Here is a 16,890-nt window from a genome sequence, read left to right as displayed (position 1 = left end):
CCAGTAACTTAATAATGCTTAATTATTTATTAAGTTGGCTTGTGCCCATTTTTAGGCAAAAATACCTAAAAAAAAATTGGATGTAAGCCTGTTGTTGCTTAGATAAATTAACAAATAAATAAATAGTGGATTTTTCTTTATGTGAAATGTTTTGGCTCCTTACTTTACCTTTGATAGAATTCCAAATATAAAAATCATTTGGCACATAAATATTGTATGATACAATTACTTTACTTTAAGATTATGATCTTAAAGTCATTTCAAAGCATTTATTAAATATTGCCATTAGTATTAAGTGAATACTATTTCATCTTAATCATTAATTTGGTATAACATTAACTCATGCAAAGGTTTCCTATGCTGTGGTTTTGCATGCTAAGATACTGTTGGCTTTGGGCTTTTTAGAACATATCAATCATTATAATTGATTAGAATTTCGATGAAAAATTGTCATGGGAGAATTTTTAGTAGCTTTCAGCTTGCATAAATACACTTCCATTTTTATGCCATACACTGCCACTTTGAGTAGCATGGCTAACATCTTTATAGCCTATATTATCAGCAATATCATATCTTTTCAACCTGAATTCTTTAATACCATCTAATTTTATGATAATAAAAGTGTATCATTCTAAAGCAGGAGCTCTAATGAAAAGTTTAAATTGTTTGTAAATAAAAGATATGATGAGATTTAAAGAATAAAGAAAAATTTCAATTGTACTTATATAATAAGAACTACGTGAATGGCATGACTGAATACTAATGTACTTACATACAGCTGTTGATAAGAAGGTTCCTTCCCAAAAAACATATTACATGTTACAATTTATATTGATCAGTGTTTACGAAACATGAAAAATTAATAGTAAAAGTAAGCTTATGTAGTTCATATTAAAATGTGTTTAATAATTTGATTAAGAAATTATAAGGAAGGAAAATTAGGTTACTGTACTACTATAAAAACTGTTAAAAGCTATTCATTTATCCTAAAAACAAATATTATAACTTATTTTTTACTAACAGTAGACACGTTAATTTATTAAAAAAAGAAAATTCTGTGTCCTGCTAATGTATTTGACCATTTTTTTAAATTGATGTTTTTTACCGAACAGTATAAAGTTCTAATTCATTAGTTGCAATTTCACATGAGTAATGGTATATCAAAAGAAATAAATGTTTATTTCAAAGAAAAACAAGATTTTACATATTTTTCAACAGTATGAAACTGAAATAATTAAATTACTAGGAGTTCAAATAATGGAAAAAAGTGTCCAATAGTAACAGTGTTACAGGTGACACTCAAATAACTGCAGTTCAAGCCGACTCAATATTGTTTAAGTAGCTCATGTGATATCCAAATACCAGAAAAATGTTCATTTAGAAAAACAACATACAAATAAATTTATAAAAATAATATAAAAATCAAATGAAATAATATAATGGCAGTGGTTACGAATATCTGATATAAAAATATTCTAGAATAATGATAATTTAAAAATCACAAAAAAATGCTGAAATTTGTATGAAAATTAAATGTTTACAAAGATCTTTATTAAAACTTAGTTCTATTTTGTTTTACTGGCCTAGAAATTACCATGTCTTAAAAGGATTTCTAAGAACTTGAATTTAAGTCTTTATAAAAAAAATTAATTCTATTCTACTTCTTCTGATACAGAATTATATATATAAAAAAAAGTCAGTTGGTTGGATTCTTTATATTTTTCATGTGACATTTCTTACTTCTATCTTCTTGAAATATACAAATGGAGACCTTGTTATGTTCTCATTCATGATCCAAGCAATTTTAAACAACCAATCCTTGAACTATTCCTGTTTATTTCCTTAAAATCTTAATTATCTTTTATTTTAAGAACATTTTTACTGTCATCATCGATAATAATGGTGTATTGGCATGAATTCTGCTGTTTCCTATTTAATTTTAATTTTTCTTTTTGTAACTGTTTGTTTAACTGGGCAATTTGTAGTCACTTTTGTTACTTCATAATCAACTACAGAATTAATGTTTTTTTAAGTGAACTGATTTTTGTTACAGATTTTATTTTATTTAATGCATTACTACTATTTAAGATGTGTATACCTTCATTTAACTCGGTTAATAATTCAGATTCGTTAAAAAGATAAGGGATGATGAAACATCATTTTGAAAGTAATGTAACACTTGGTTCATTAATAGTACTACTCTCATTCCAAATAGTTACACTAATGTATACATTAAAAACAATATTATTTTAGTTCTTAAGCAGTCTAAAATTATGTTTTTCTATTAGTAAAAGAAACATTTTCAAAATTGTACATGTTTTTGATGTTTCAAACTGATATGTAATAAATAAGAGGAACGTATGAAATACAACACATACTGTAACATAATGAGAGAACAAAATATCACACAAAGCAACAGGTGCTGCCATCTTGTAGTTTTATTTCCCTACTACTACTAACATTTTAAAACTTTTTCATTCATGCCCTCTCAATCTCTTGTCAGGCACCATTGTTAAGGTGTTGAGTATGACTATTACATCAACATCTCAAAAAAAAGTGCATGATTAAATTTTTAACAGTGGAAAAAGTGAACACTAAGTGACATTCATCATCGTCTAAAAGCCATTTTTGATGCTGAAACTGTTGATCAAAGTACTGTCAATAAGTGGGCAATAAAATTTTGTGCTCAGATGAACCTAACGTCATTGATCAGTTTGGTGCGACTGATGAGAAGTATCAAAATAAGGTGGATGAATCAATTTAAATGACAGTCGCATCATACAACAATGTACCTACCTACCTATATAACGAATGAACAAGTAGGACACATTATTACATTACAACTGGACTACCATAAAGTTTCTTTGCGATGGGAAAAGGATAAACAAAAACAAAAGGAATATTGTGAACAGTTTCTGATAAGTTACCGAGAGAAGGGAGACTTCTTTTCATCATTGTGAAGGGTGACAAAACTTGTGTTCATCATTATGACTCAGAAGAAAAATGACAGAGCATGGAATACCAGCACTTTGGTTCACCGCAATCAAAAAAATTCAAAATACAACCGTCTTAAAAAAAAGTCACTTGTCAGTGATATGGGATTCCAATCACATGAACGTGACTTGACTATGTAGAAGAAAGTTGGCTTGAATGTAAATTCTGTGTGATATATCTTAAGAAAGTTATGTGTCACGTTTGACAATCCACAGAGTTGATAATTCTACAATATGATAATGCTCGTACACACATCGCCTGCAACCACTAAGTCTCATGAGAAATCAAAATCTGAACCTATTCCACAATCTACATGCTAATCAGATTTTTTTAGGACCCTATGATTTTCACTTCTTTCCCCAATTAAGAAGCGATATTAAAGGTCACAAAGGATGATGAACTGAAAAACACAGCGAGGTCATAGATCACAAAAAGACCACAAAAACTCTTCACTGATGGAATGAGAAAACTGGTTCACCACCAGGAGAAATGTGTAGATATAAATGATGATTACATGGAAAAATAAATGTAAGATTTTGTAGCAAATATAATGTGCTCTTTTGCCACATTTGTTTTATTTGACTCTCTTTTCATTTGCAAGTTATGAGCGACTGACGGTCCACTGCATTTTAACCACCCTTTATAATATTTACTACGTATTTATTCTCTTTTTTGAAAAGCAAAAAATAAATAATGAATAATATTAGGTATAAAAATTTGCTTCCAATAAATATCTTTAAATTAAACAGTATTAAACTTTGTAGATAAAAATCTTATTAAAATCAAAATATTATTCTTAATAATATTAAAGAGCTGTTTTTAAGGACAAGTTTCTAATCAGTAAACAAAATGCACCACGCCTAAAATTTCTCTTATAATACTGATAGGATAAAAAAGCAGATCGACAACCACTCTAGATTGATAATTATGAATGAATTCTTTTTACTATTTTGAGTAATCTTTTTTTATTTTAATATTACTATGTATCTATATGTTTCTAAATTTCATGAATCATCACTACCTTCAACAATCTGACATTACAGTTCATTTATAATTTTTTACAATGATCACTTAACTCTAACAGATTTCATATGCAAACCTATCATTTAAAAAAAATATATAATATATAAACTACAATAAATAACACATAAATAATCTGAAAAATAAACTGCAATTTCAAAAATTATTGTTAACCAAAACAAAAATTTGCATGATAACTACATGTTTCCAATAGTAAATATATCAAAACTTAGCTATCAAGGTGCAACTAGGTAAAAAATAAAATAAAAAACTCTAAATATTAAGAAGAAACAGCAATGATTTGATGTGAAAAATCTTAGTCAAATGTATTAAAAGAACAAATACAGTTTTGCAAATGGATGAATCTCATGCTTGTACAAACCTAACAAATGTGAAACAACAACACTCACTGATATTAATTCAGACAAATTTTCATTCAAACACAATATACAGAGTATACCATATAAGATACAACCTGTCAAACAGCCTTCTCTAAAATTTTAATTGATGATCCTACGCCGCCACATTTTACTGAAATGGACTCATCCAACATCTGACTAACCTACCAACGCAGTACACAGCGATCTGAACGCTTGGTGCACTGTTAATGAGAAGATGGTGTTTTCACATGAAGTAAAAACAAGCTTTTTTTTATAACACAGCTGTATCTTAGTACACAACTTGCAACTGCAGTGCAAAAGACTTTTCACCAAAAGTGCTGACACCAATTTGTAATAAGACATCAGTATTAAGGTCACTCATTAAATTCAGAGACAGATTGTGTTAACAAAAGGAACACTAAAGATCAAGGAATGCAGACACAATTCTTGAAATCAATGACCAATTAACTGCTAATCAAAAAAAAATTAGATGCTTGTCAGATGAAATTAATTTACCGAAATCAAACATTTCATTGGACTATACAGTTAAACCTAAGACCAAATAGAGTTCAAACAGGATCAACTCGAGTCAAATAAGTAGGATTTGGAATGCTGAAAATCCCCACATATGTAATGAAAAATTATTTTCATGATATACACACAAAAGATGACGGTCTGGTTTGCAAAATTCACAAAAAAGATTGGTTTATTTTCTTTGAGTACACCATTAACACAGAACGATATCAGAATGTTTTATTGCAGCAATTCATTACATTCTTGAAAGAGGAAGATCAATATTATCAGTTACAAAATAATGGTATAACAACACAGTACGCAAATTCAACAACAGCTTTCATTAACAAATTCTTTGGTAATCTCATCTGTTGTGCATATGGTTACCAACATCTCATAGAAAAGGTAACAAACCACAAACACTACTGACAACTAAAGGTCAATAACAAAGAAGCTCTATTAATCTATTAAATGTTCACAAAAGTAGCTGGAAGAACAGTGAAAAGAGTGGAAGCATGGTAGGTGATAGCTAATCTTAACATTTACTCTAGAATTAAAAATTTGATAACAACATATATTTAATAACTAACTCATCCCTTTTTTGCTTAAACATACCTACTGAGATAAGGCTTTAAAAGATTGGATTGCGTTTTACATGAGACAACATATAAAATACATTTACTACTATAAAGTGTGTTTTATGTAAGACACAATTTGTTTGATTTATTAAACCGATTAACAGCAATGATTTTGCTTAGAAATTCAGAGTACTTTTTTTTAGAGTAAGAGCCCCTGTAGCTTTAAAAAAATTCAATTTTCATCCTACAGATAACATGAAGCACATCAAATTAAAATTAAAATTCAAAACTGTGTTATTACATTATATTTAATAAAAATATTAACTTATACTATCAGATGTTTCTTCAAATTTTGCAAAAAAACACAAGCTGACAACCTGAAGTTTGTAATACATTAAAAATTGTATAGAATACTGAACCAGTATGATTATACACAAATTTCCTGAACTTCATTTTGATAAAAATAAAAACCAGTCTTCCATTTTTAAAAAATATTTGATTTTCTTATTATGTGGGATCCACACAAGTCTAATTTTTCAAGTTATTGTTGACAAATATTTTCAATTTATTTTCCCTCACATCATTGTCATTCTTAACTAAAAAAGAAAAACCGTTTCTGATAAAAAAAAAACAACATGCAAAAAAAAATCTCAAAATACACTATTATAATGAACTCTAAAAGAAAATAAATAACAAAAAAATTAAACGTAATACAAGTGTTGGAGGTAAACAATATTAAAAATAAAATAGATAAGCTGTTTAATCGAGCCTTCATGTAATTTCAAATTTTAAAAATAGTTTAAGAGGAGAATAGTAAAAATTTTGGTTCTTATAACAAAAATTGAGGTCACTAAAAATTTAAGCTAACTTAAAAAAATTAACTGGCTGTCTCTTTATAAACATCTACCATATGAAAAACCAAGGAAAAAATAAACTTATCAAAGCCATGTTCTACTTTCAGATTTTGGTTCATAAATGTAAATTAAATAAGTTTGAAAGATATCTGCAAGCAGAGTGGATTAATGTATGAATAGTATAATATTATATTCCAATAACATTGACATATCACAGACAGGTAATCCAGACAGGTAATCACCAGTATTTTGGTTAATTTAAGAGTGTTACTATCTGTAAATGTTTTAGTAGTTTTAATACACTGCTACAAGAATATTATAATTTGAATTAAAGTGACCAACAAAAATTAAATTTCTCATCTGAATCAGCAAAAGAGAATGAAATTATAGAGAAGTTAAGTTAAAGGAGATAATGCTATGAATAAATAATTAAATTAATAGAGATAATGCATTAATTATGGTACTGGTGAATCAACTCGATTGAATTATATCACCCTGAACTGAAGTAACAAACTGCACAATGGAAAAATCGCTATCCTGAAACATTTCAGTGTAAATCAATAATGGAAACGATGCTCCTTACCTTTTTTAATATTAAAGGAATTGTTCACGATGAAATGGGTACACAGTGCCCAGAGGGTACGGATTCCATTGAAATAAAAATTTTTGTTGTTAATATAAATGGTTTATCCTGAAGACTGATACTAGTGGATAATTTAAATGTTGTGAATTAATTTTAATATTCATAAGTGCATGTAAACTCCAGAAAATTCATCAAAAATATATCCACAAATAAAATGCTCAAAAGGTCTATTACAGCATTTATAAATTCACAAAATACAGATCACAGGAGATTGAAATCACCAATTTACATGCCAAATAAACAGCAGTGATTGTAGTTTAAAAAATCTGCCTATTTGAATAACTGTTATTAACTAGATGAGATGTGGGCAATTAATATTGATTAATAAAATTTTACATTACATAAGTAAATTAACATTTGAGAGTTCTACTGGTATTTAAATAAAACGGAAATTAATTAAAATAACTAATTTAAGAAATAAAAATGAAAATATAAACTCATACAATTCAGAAAAACATATCAATAAATTTTTCCAGATACTTCAGTACATACACAGCCTACTAAGGGCAATTAAGTAATTCTTAAGAGCAAACAAAAATAGCAGAAAAAAGCAAGAAATGGGTAGAAGTGATTATTTAGTAGATTAATAATTTTCAAGACCCACCTACTTTACCCATAAAATGTTTTTTTTTAAAATTTAATATACAATTACCTTGAAACTAGATATTCTCTTGGTGGAGACCAGTGTACAAGGGAAACGCAAAAACTGGCAGAAATAAACAGAAACTAAAATATGTATTTTGATAATAAAAACTCACATAATGTAATAATACACGAATGGCACACAATTTTTAGAAAATCCAACAACTTTCAGCAAAATAAAATTTCTTATAGAAAAATATAATCAAATTATATTTACAGAAATTTTAACACAGACTTTAAATTATTATTACCTGTAAATAATTTTATAATCCGACAAATGATTTAAGAATTTTTACACAATGTCTGTTATGACAAACGTAATAAATATACACATTATTTTTTAAAAATTAGGTCTTCGAAACGGTTTTTTTTCAACTATTTTTGAGAAAAAAGTCTAGTTTATTTTTATTAAAAACGAAAATTTTTAAAGACTAATTAAGCAGAATAATTAACTATTTAGCATAGAAAAGAGTATTACAAAATCTATAGACAAAAAAAAGGAAAAAACAAATTAAACAAAAGCAATTTATTAATACAACAAATAAATGTTATAAAATGAATTTAAAAAAAGTTTTCCGCATAATTAATTTATTTCCTACCTGATTTCTTTGAATTTTCATGAACAGTGGGCCCTGCAACGAAAACATTAATCTATTAAAAACAATTTTCACTGTTAACCCTTTTAAGACGATAGGACAATATACAAGCAATTTGTAATGACAAAATAAAAATTAACAGCATACTACTGAAAAACATTTCCATTTATTTTATTTATTCTGTATAAAATCAGCGAAAATGTAATGATTTTTTTATAGATAACCCACATTTTACTAGAGTAGATACATTAAGAAGATGTAATTCAGTTTATGGAGAAATGGAATTCTATTAAAACACACAACATACCATAAGCGACTTAAAAAGAATTACATCATAGCAACTTTTTTACATAAGGTCTTCGAATCATTGGTTAGAAAATATTATATCAGATAAATAAATGCATTATCACCATTACACATACAAACTGATAGTTGCCAGGTGAATTAAATATCATTTACAATTAATAATACCTATTAGTTTTACCAATGTACAATCATTTATATTTATTACAAAAAAATGCCAGTACAATTAAAATTTATCTTAAGATGCAATTTTATTACAGTCTAAATATTTTATTAAATTATTTATTGTTTTAAAAGACATCGTACAATCTTCACTCACATAAACATTAACTAAATTATCTGTATTATTAACACTTCGCTACAACAGATAACCATCTTGCTGTACGGGCAACTATGATGCCGTATAATAATTACCTACTATGCATTACGACGCATACTGGCCCATACTGAGGTTTTATACTGTGCGTGTTGTTTTTATACAGATTTAATCTATATGCTAAACTGTTTGATCTTGGATTTTTGTTCGGTATACATCTGTGCCGTACTGCATACCACATTGTTTTTTAATCTCTTTCTGACAATTTTATTTCCTTTTCATATATTTTTATCACAAGTTGTTCAATAAATTATTCAATAAAACATTAATAAATTAGATTAATTACATTATGTCACCTAATCCATTACTCACTGTTTTGATTTGTCCATCTTATTATTTCTAAATGAAATATATGTTTAAATATTTTTCTTTAAAAAAACATCCATTCAAATGTATATTTTAATAATATAAACACTGGATAAAATATAAAATTAATTTCCAGATTATTGTGTCTGAATCGCTTCACATAAAATGTTTAACGCTTACTTGTAAACATCATCCAAATTATTAAATAATTAATAAATTGATTTATTTTTGACTTGATTAATTATTTTTCTTAACATAATATTACTTTGTGAAGTCACTATGAAAAAAGTTTTTTTAAATTCATAAATATCGAATGTATTTTATCATTTATATAGTCTGAAATTCTTAATTTTATTTTTCCTTTATTGAATTAATACTATAAATTAATTATATATCATTATAGATTACAATAAAACAATTTTTTTATAGAAAATTTGTAATATTTTAATAAAAGAAATGATGTGGTGCTGGCATGGAACAATCCAGCAAAATTACCCCTAATAATTATTATGAATAGACAGAATATGTATAAAAGAACTGTTTCAACAAGTTAGTTCATGTTTCGGAGAGATATTGTAGACTATAAAATTATTTTAAAAAATATTTTCAGTTATAAAGAGAAATAAAATATTCATTATATACAGTACATTATGTGCCATAATGCACAGTCAAGTACAATATGGCAACAATGAGGCCTGTACAGCACAAGAGTTAAGTTAAATACCATTCAGCACTGTACTGAAATCATATAAACGATAACAAGCATACAGCAACTCTCAATTACGGCCATACTGCAGTGAACGTGTTAATAATAATGACAGATTTGAGAGAATTTGTTTTATTTTACAATAAAACAGAAAAGGTTTTCAAATTTAAAATTGAAAAAAATTTCAAATGTAGCTAGCTGACCATCTCATTATACGTGATCATTTTATTATACAAGAAAACAAATGTAGAAAATATTCTAAAAATAAGTAATACTCAACTAAAACTAAAAAACTTAGAAAAATATATTTACAAGTATAAATATACATACTAATTAACAGAGTCAATTTTGAACATGATGAATTTAAATTACTTGACATCATTAAATGATTATTTAAATTGGCACAATTCAATAGCTAGCTTAACTACAACAAAAATTTACTTCGGTTGATCAAAACAGCAGTCAGTTTTTACATGTAACAGTGTTAATTTATTCATTATCTGATAAAGTATTTCATTGATGAATCCGTGGATTTAAAAGGCAACTATAAAAATCTGCAAATTTATATTAAACTTGCTATTTTGGGATGTTCATAGACAATTTTTATTAATATTAATTATGGCACAGTAGTCTATACATTCAATAAAAAAAATTTACATAATAATTGAAATGATAATTTTTATAAGCTAATAGCTATTCTTTTTCCTGTAAAAATCAGATTAACTCAAAAATACACATGCATAGCATCATCTATTTTCAAGATTTTTACTCACCAAATAACAATGTACAAGGGATATCTTTAAAGTAAAGACTGCTGGGAAATTTCTCTCCATAAGGTTGGCAAACCTATGTTGTTCCTGACCATGCTAGCAATGTACACATTGCATTGTAAGTTGTCACCTTGTATTATCTTTGATTATGTTATAAAATGAATAGGAAAATGGATGTTGCTGTCGACTGTGAAATACATGGAGTCATACTTTATTAAACCATTAAAATGTTACGCCGGCAGAAATTTATAGGCAGTTGGTTGCTGAGTACAGTGATAATGTAATGAATGAAAGAAATGTCCGAAAATGGTGTGAAAAGTTTAGAAATGTCAGAATTAATGTGCATGATGAAGAATGTTCAGGGAGGCCCTCAATAATCACTGAGGACTTGTTGAAACACATCGATAGTGAAATCAGAAACTATGTCGCTCAACGATTTCCGACCTGACCCTTCTTTTTCCTGATATTTCAAGACCTGTTATTGGTCACATTGTTAATGACCATTTAGGCTTCAGAAAGGTTTGTGCAAGCTGGTTACAGCATGTCTTAACGGAACATCACAAAAAAATCCAAATGGGATCTGCTTTGGAATTTTTGATGCACTACACAGAAAAAGGTGATGAGTTCTTTAATTTAATTGTTACTGGAGATGAAAATGTGGATTTCGTATTAAATGACAAAGAGAAAATGGCAGTCAAGTAAATGGCATCATCCTCAATCACCAGAACAACAAAGGTCAAACCACAGCCATTTGGACAGAAACTGATGGCCACAGTCTTTTGGAATTGGTTTGGCATACTGCTGATTGATTTCATGCCACGTGGAACAACTATAAATGCAGAAGCCTACAGCAAAACTCTATGTAAGTTACGGTGCGCCATTCAAAATCGGCAACAAAGGTGACTGACCGACAGCGTCGTCCTGCTGCATGATGGCACGTCCACATGTTAAGGGTCTGACATGTGATTTTTTGAGAACATTTGGATGGGAAATTTACGATCACCCACTGTATAGCCCAGAGTTAGCTCCTTCTGATTACCATTTGTTTGGGAAATTGAAAGAATTTTTGAGTGGTAAGCAATTCACAATGAACTTAAAATGCTGTTTATCAGTGACTAAATGGACAGGTGGCAGAAAAATTTTATGAGGGTATATTGAAGCTGGTGTATCGCTATGATAAATGTCTTAATTTATGTGAAAATTATATAGAGAAGTGTGTAGTTTTAAGGTGTGTAGTTTTAAGAGAAATAAAGAAAATTTATAAAGTTTTCAGAATAATTTTTTTTTACATGAAATGGTCTTTACTTCAGATATAACCTCTCATTTTTGGTAGGTAAGCTTTTAGTGAAACATTTCCAAACAGAAACACAGATCAAATCGGGTCCTACTGCCTCTCAGTTTCTGGTCTACAACCTTATGAATTCTTCCAAAGTGAACATATTAAAAAAATTATTTATTCAAGATTCTACACAACTTAAAATCACTCATTCAATGCATATGAATGAAAATTAATTATTTCACAAAAAAAAAGTATCACTAAATTAATTATTAATAGCTTATTAATTCACATAATTAATCAATCTTTTTTTAAGTAAATATTAGTTTCCAAGTAATAATTACTTTAGTTATTATCTCTTTTTAAATATATCTTTTGTCAAAAGGTAAAGTAAACAAATTTTTATAGTTATAGTACTAATAACTCTGCTTGCCTTTATAATTTTAAGCGAATGAAGATAAAAATTTTCTAATTAAATAAATTTATGTTTAATATATTAAATTTTCAAATTAAAATTTTTACGTTGAGTTTGCCATCTTCAGTCTTTATATTCTTCACCAAACATCTGAGAAACAAGAGTGCACACACCATTTCAATTATATAATAACTTTAATTTGTTATTTTATTTATTTACTGTTTAGAAGAGAAAAGACCCAGTACTGTTCAAAGCGTATGTTAAAGAAAAAAACTCCTTTTTTTAACCCGACTACGTCCACAGAAGTGGTAATGTATTAACCTGTTATGTTTTTTGTTTGTTTGTTCCCTTCTGTAAGCTTCACTAGTCCAATCAATTACAAAGAACTTTTGGGTGGTAACAGGTCTTCAGTCTAGAAGTAACATAGTCTATCTTAAACTGTCTTACCTAGAAAGGGGGTGGCACTACACTGTGGGACAAAATTAAAAAATTATGCTATTTTCAAATTTTTACGATGACACAATTTTTGCCTCTTGTGGTTTGTTTGAAAAATTCATCGTTCTTGAATTATAAGTGAAAGATGTGCTCATCAAAAGAAAGCAGGAATGTATCACGGCTTGCACCCTCCTGTAAGCTATATGTTGCCTATATGCACTGCTGTTAATGAAGAAATATGACAGATCAGAACCTGTGTGCGATCTCTAACTATTATCATTATAAAAGTTAGAACTTGTGCAATATCTACCACTCATCAAATGTTTAATTTAATTAAAATAATAGTTTTAATGAAGTGATACGTATATACATTACACGCACATACACTATCATTTATTAACATTCAAATCTCTATTTAAACAGCACTTTTCAACAAAAAAAAACTGCTAAAAATAATTATTAAAAAACAAAAACCCAACTCTACTAACTGGACATGTCTACCTAGAATAATTAATGAACAAAAGATTGTTTAAAAGTTTTTCTTTCTTTTCTTACAAGCATTTTTTCAGGATACAGTAAGTTAGTCTGCAATGTGAAATTTAAATTACTTCTACAAACACAGATGCCTGTGTAAGGTATATGACATGGTGAATTTAATGGCCTCCAATTTGTTAAGACTACAAGGCACCTGATACAATATAAAATGTAGAAGTAAAATTAAATTTCACATCTCAGACTAACTTACTGTATCCAGAAAAAATAAGAGAAAATAAAGAAAATCCTGTTGTTTTTTTTGGTTTTTCTTACCTATTCTAGGTGTATGTGTACATTATTAGTCAGCATTTGTTTTTTAATAATTATTTTATGTTCTGAACAATTTTATGTTTGAGATAAAAACTTCAATAAGAGAATGTAACTGGTGTTTTTTTTTTTTTTTTTTTTTTTTTTTCATCTAATTAATGTCAAAAACCCATCATTATTCATGATTACAAACAACTAAAGTAATCTGTTTTGAAAAAAACACACCACAAGCAATTATAAATGTTATTTATGATCATGTAATTAATATAAATAATATTAATTAATAGAACGTAATTAATGTTGTGTTCTATAATTATAATATACTTAAATAGAAAAAAAATTATAAATATATAACTTCATTATTTATTATAATTTATAAAATATAATTAATCTGTTTACAAATCCCTCTTTTTTATGCAACATAATCACAACAAACTCTTGAATTACAAGTTATATTGAACCAAAACACAAGTACGTATGTAAAATTTATATGCATATCATCCCTTTCAAAACAAATTTCTTAATTATTCATGACTATCACACTTAACCAATTTGTGCTGATCATTTAATATTTTTCCTTTATTGCAATCCTTTTAAGTACATAAAATGTTTTTTTACCTATTCATATAATAATCTGAATATCTTCATATATCCAGTTGGGCCTTCAACCTTTGTTTAAGTAATGAATGTATCTGTAGCTTGTTACATCTACAGATCACCATGCCAAAGTAGGCTTTTAATTAGAACTCAATATGAGAATGGTAACCAGGAATAGTACTGCGGAATCAACATTAAAAAAAAACGGGTTCCGTCAGGTCTCAAATTATCAGACATTCTGCACAGGAAGTCAGAGCTTTAAGTATCTGCATTATTCAACACGCTATATAAAATATTTCTATAACAAATGCTCATTTAAAACAAACATTAATAATAAACTTCTATCTAAAACAAGACTCTGTAAAATCTTAAAACTCTATAAAACAAGATATTTTTGTCAAAAAAATAAAATAAAATAAACTTTTTACATTTCAAACTAAAAAAATGAATGAAGTTACAAATATCTTTAAAAAAAATTGAATAAAAAAAGTGGTACTCGAAAAAAAAATTTAATAAGTAATCTTTTCACTATGTGTAAGAAAAACAAATTTTATTAAAATGTTGCTGTAGTTAAGAAATGATGTCTTATAGTTATTATTTAACCAAAAATTTTATTCAAAATCAATAAGATTTCAATCACTATAAATAAAATTAAAAAACTCTACACAACATAACTCCTTTCAAAAATATTCGACCATGCAAAGAATCAACATACACAAGCTAAACCATTTCTTCATATCTAAGGATGGTGAATTATATATGATGTGATCTTAGTTTAAAAACTTTCTACAGAATCTAAGAACTTTCATTTCCTTTAAAACATAAAGATCAAAGTGTGTCTTTTTCCCTGTTTAGTATATTAGTGAGGTCTTAAAAGGGTTAAATAATTAAAATTTACAGTCTAATCAATAATGATTATTACTATGTTAAATTGTTTTTTACTAAAATTTAAATGTTTCTCACCGAAAGGTTTTATAAATAAGATAAAATCAAGTTTGATAAAATTGCTAATCAAAATCAATAAATTGAAACTAAGATAACTATTTTTAGTCTAACTGTGAAGGGTTGAGCTCAGAAGGGAAACTGCACATTTGACTACAGTACATAATTTTAAACACTTCCTTTCAAAGTGATAAAACACAGACTCTACATTAAAAGACTCTACATAAAACACAGATTTAACATTAAAGAATTATATACGCTATTATAACACAATTATTATCTAAATACCTGATGTAGGTGTTGTTGTAATAATTACGGGCGGAGGAGGTGAATTGAACATTACAAAATTTCTAGTTCTACGTCCTCCAGTTCCTCCTTCAGGTCTTATTGCATATGACTTCATATTTCTCTGGTCGTCCTGAGGAGCTTCTTTTAATTCCCTATGCCTTGTACCTCCCTTAAGACACAAAAAAATAAACTTATAACATTTTAACTACAGAATTTAGCTTATTTAACTAAATTATCCAAGTATATACTAAGCAGTCAATCAGGACTGCAAGCAGCAAGTAGGAAAACCATATTGGTTATGATTTCACATTCCATTTATAGTTCCAGCAAACAGTTCCTGTTATTACCTTATGTGAAGCAATTACAAGTTACAAAAGCCTGATAAGTACATGTAATTAGATTACATAAGAATTATCTGTTATTATAAGTTTTAGTTATAATGTCACACTACAAGTTTCTGTTACAACATCTAACTATTTTACAACATGCTCGTACATTCCACAAGTTGTAAGGGAGACAGTGACATAACTTATTTAAAACAGCTCTATGAGTTTGCTATGACATGAGCCAGCACATGCGACTCCCTTTAGAAAGGGAAACACATTGCTTCCCCTAAACAATAGGGCCCCTGAAAGGTGTATTCTTCTTAGTTCAAAAGGTGCTACCACCGAAAGGACTTCAGGGGATGGACTGAAGGGGAGTCACGCCAGGAATACAAAGCTCATACGCGCCTAGTCTTCTACAATCAGCCCCAGTCAATTATTTCTTATTGATTTAAAGGACCAGAATGCAAATAACAACTCCGTCCATAAATGAAAAACAAAAATCTATAACCGCCACTAAATAAATAATGACCCACCCGATAAACGAAAGACACAGCAGCAAAGGACATTCATCCAGGCTCTGCGATTAGTAGGGAGATAAACTCCCGCTATCCTTGCAGTCCATTCAGAGTTTGCTGTAACAGGAGACAAAATATTATTCACTTAACGCTGTTCTGCAAGTTTGTTGTAACAGGAGACAAAGTAACATTATTCATTTATAAAAATGTATGCTAGATTCTTTTTGTAAACATTAAAAGTAAATAAGTCTTGTATAAAGTAGGTTGCTGATTTTGTGATTATTATGCTGCTATAATCTCTTGTTAATTTTGTATTAATTTCTATTAGCTACTGTAAGGTTTATAGAAAAACTCGAATTGTATTTTGCTATTTATTTATAATTTATTTCGTACATAGTGATTCTAGAGTAAATAAATTGGTAAGAATTTTTAAGTGTGCTATCTCAACATCCTTGTTGAATCACCAACATGCAACAATAAATATACAGAATACATAAAACAACAAACAGAAAACACACAAAACAACAAAGCATACAATAAACACATAACAATTTTTAAACATAACTTAAAATATTGAAAATTTTTAGTTTTATATCTAGTAACAATCTGCCGCT

At 27.9% G+C, this 16,890-nt stretch overlaps 1 protein-coding gene across 3 annotated transcripts in view; it reads right to left on the bottom strand.

Moving 5' to 3' along the window:
• Window positions 1-16,890, bottom strand: part of LOC142330110 (casein kinase I-like) — a 98,329-nt gene that overhangs the window by 26,963 nt on the left and 54,476 nt on the right. For 2 of the 3 annotated variants that reach the window (XR_012757686.1, XM_075375185.1), the window contains exons 8-9: window positions 15,436-15,604; window positions 8,224-8,256 (exon numbers count right to left, since the gene is read on the bottom strand). Coding sequence is in view for 2 of the 3 variants with exons in the window: in XM_075375185.1 (XP_075231300.1) it covers window positions 8,224-8,256; window positions 15,436-15,604 (202 nt within the window). In the remaining variant the exon portion in view is untranslated. The remainder of the gene's footprint in view (window positions 1-8,223; window positions 8,257-15,435; window positions 15,605-16,890) is intronic. The other variant, XM_075375186.1, reaches the window with a different exon arrangement.

The sequence above is a fragment of the Lycorma delicatula genome, chromosome 9 (assembly GCF_047948215.1).
Source record: "Lycorma delicatula isolate Av1 chromosome 9, ASM4794821v1, whole genome shotgun sequence".
NCBI classification, from domain to species: domain Eukaryota; kingdom Metazoa; phylum Arthropoda; class Insecta; order Hemiptera; family Fulgoridae; genus Lycorma; species Lycorma delicatula.
Note: the sequence above shows the minus strand (reverse complement) of the source record. Positions and strands in the feature narration are given on the sequence as shown.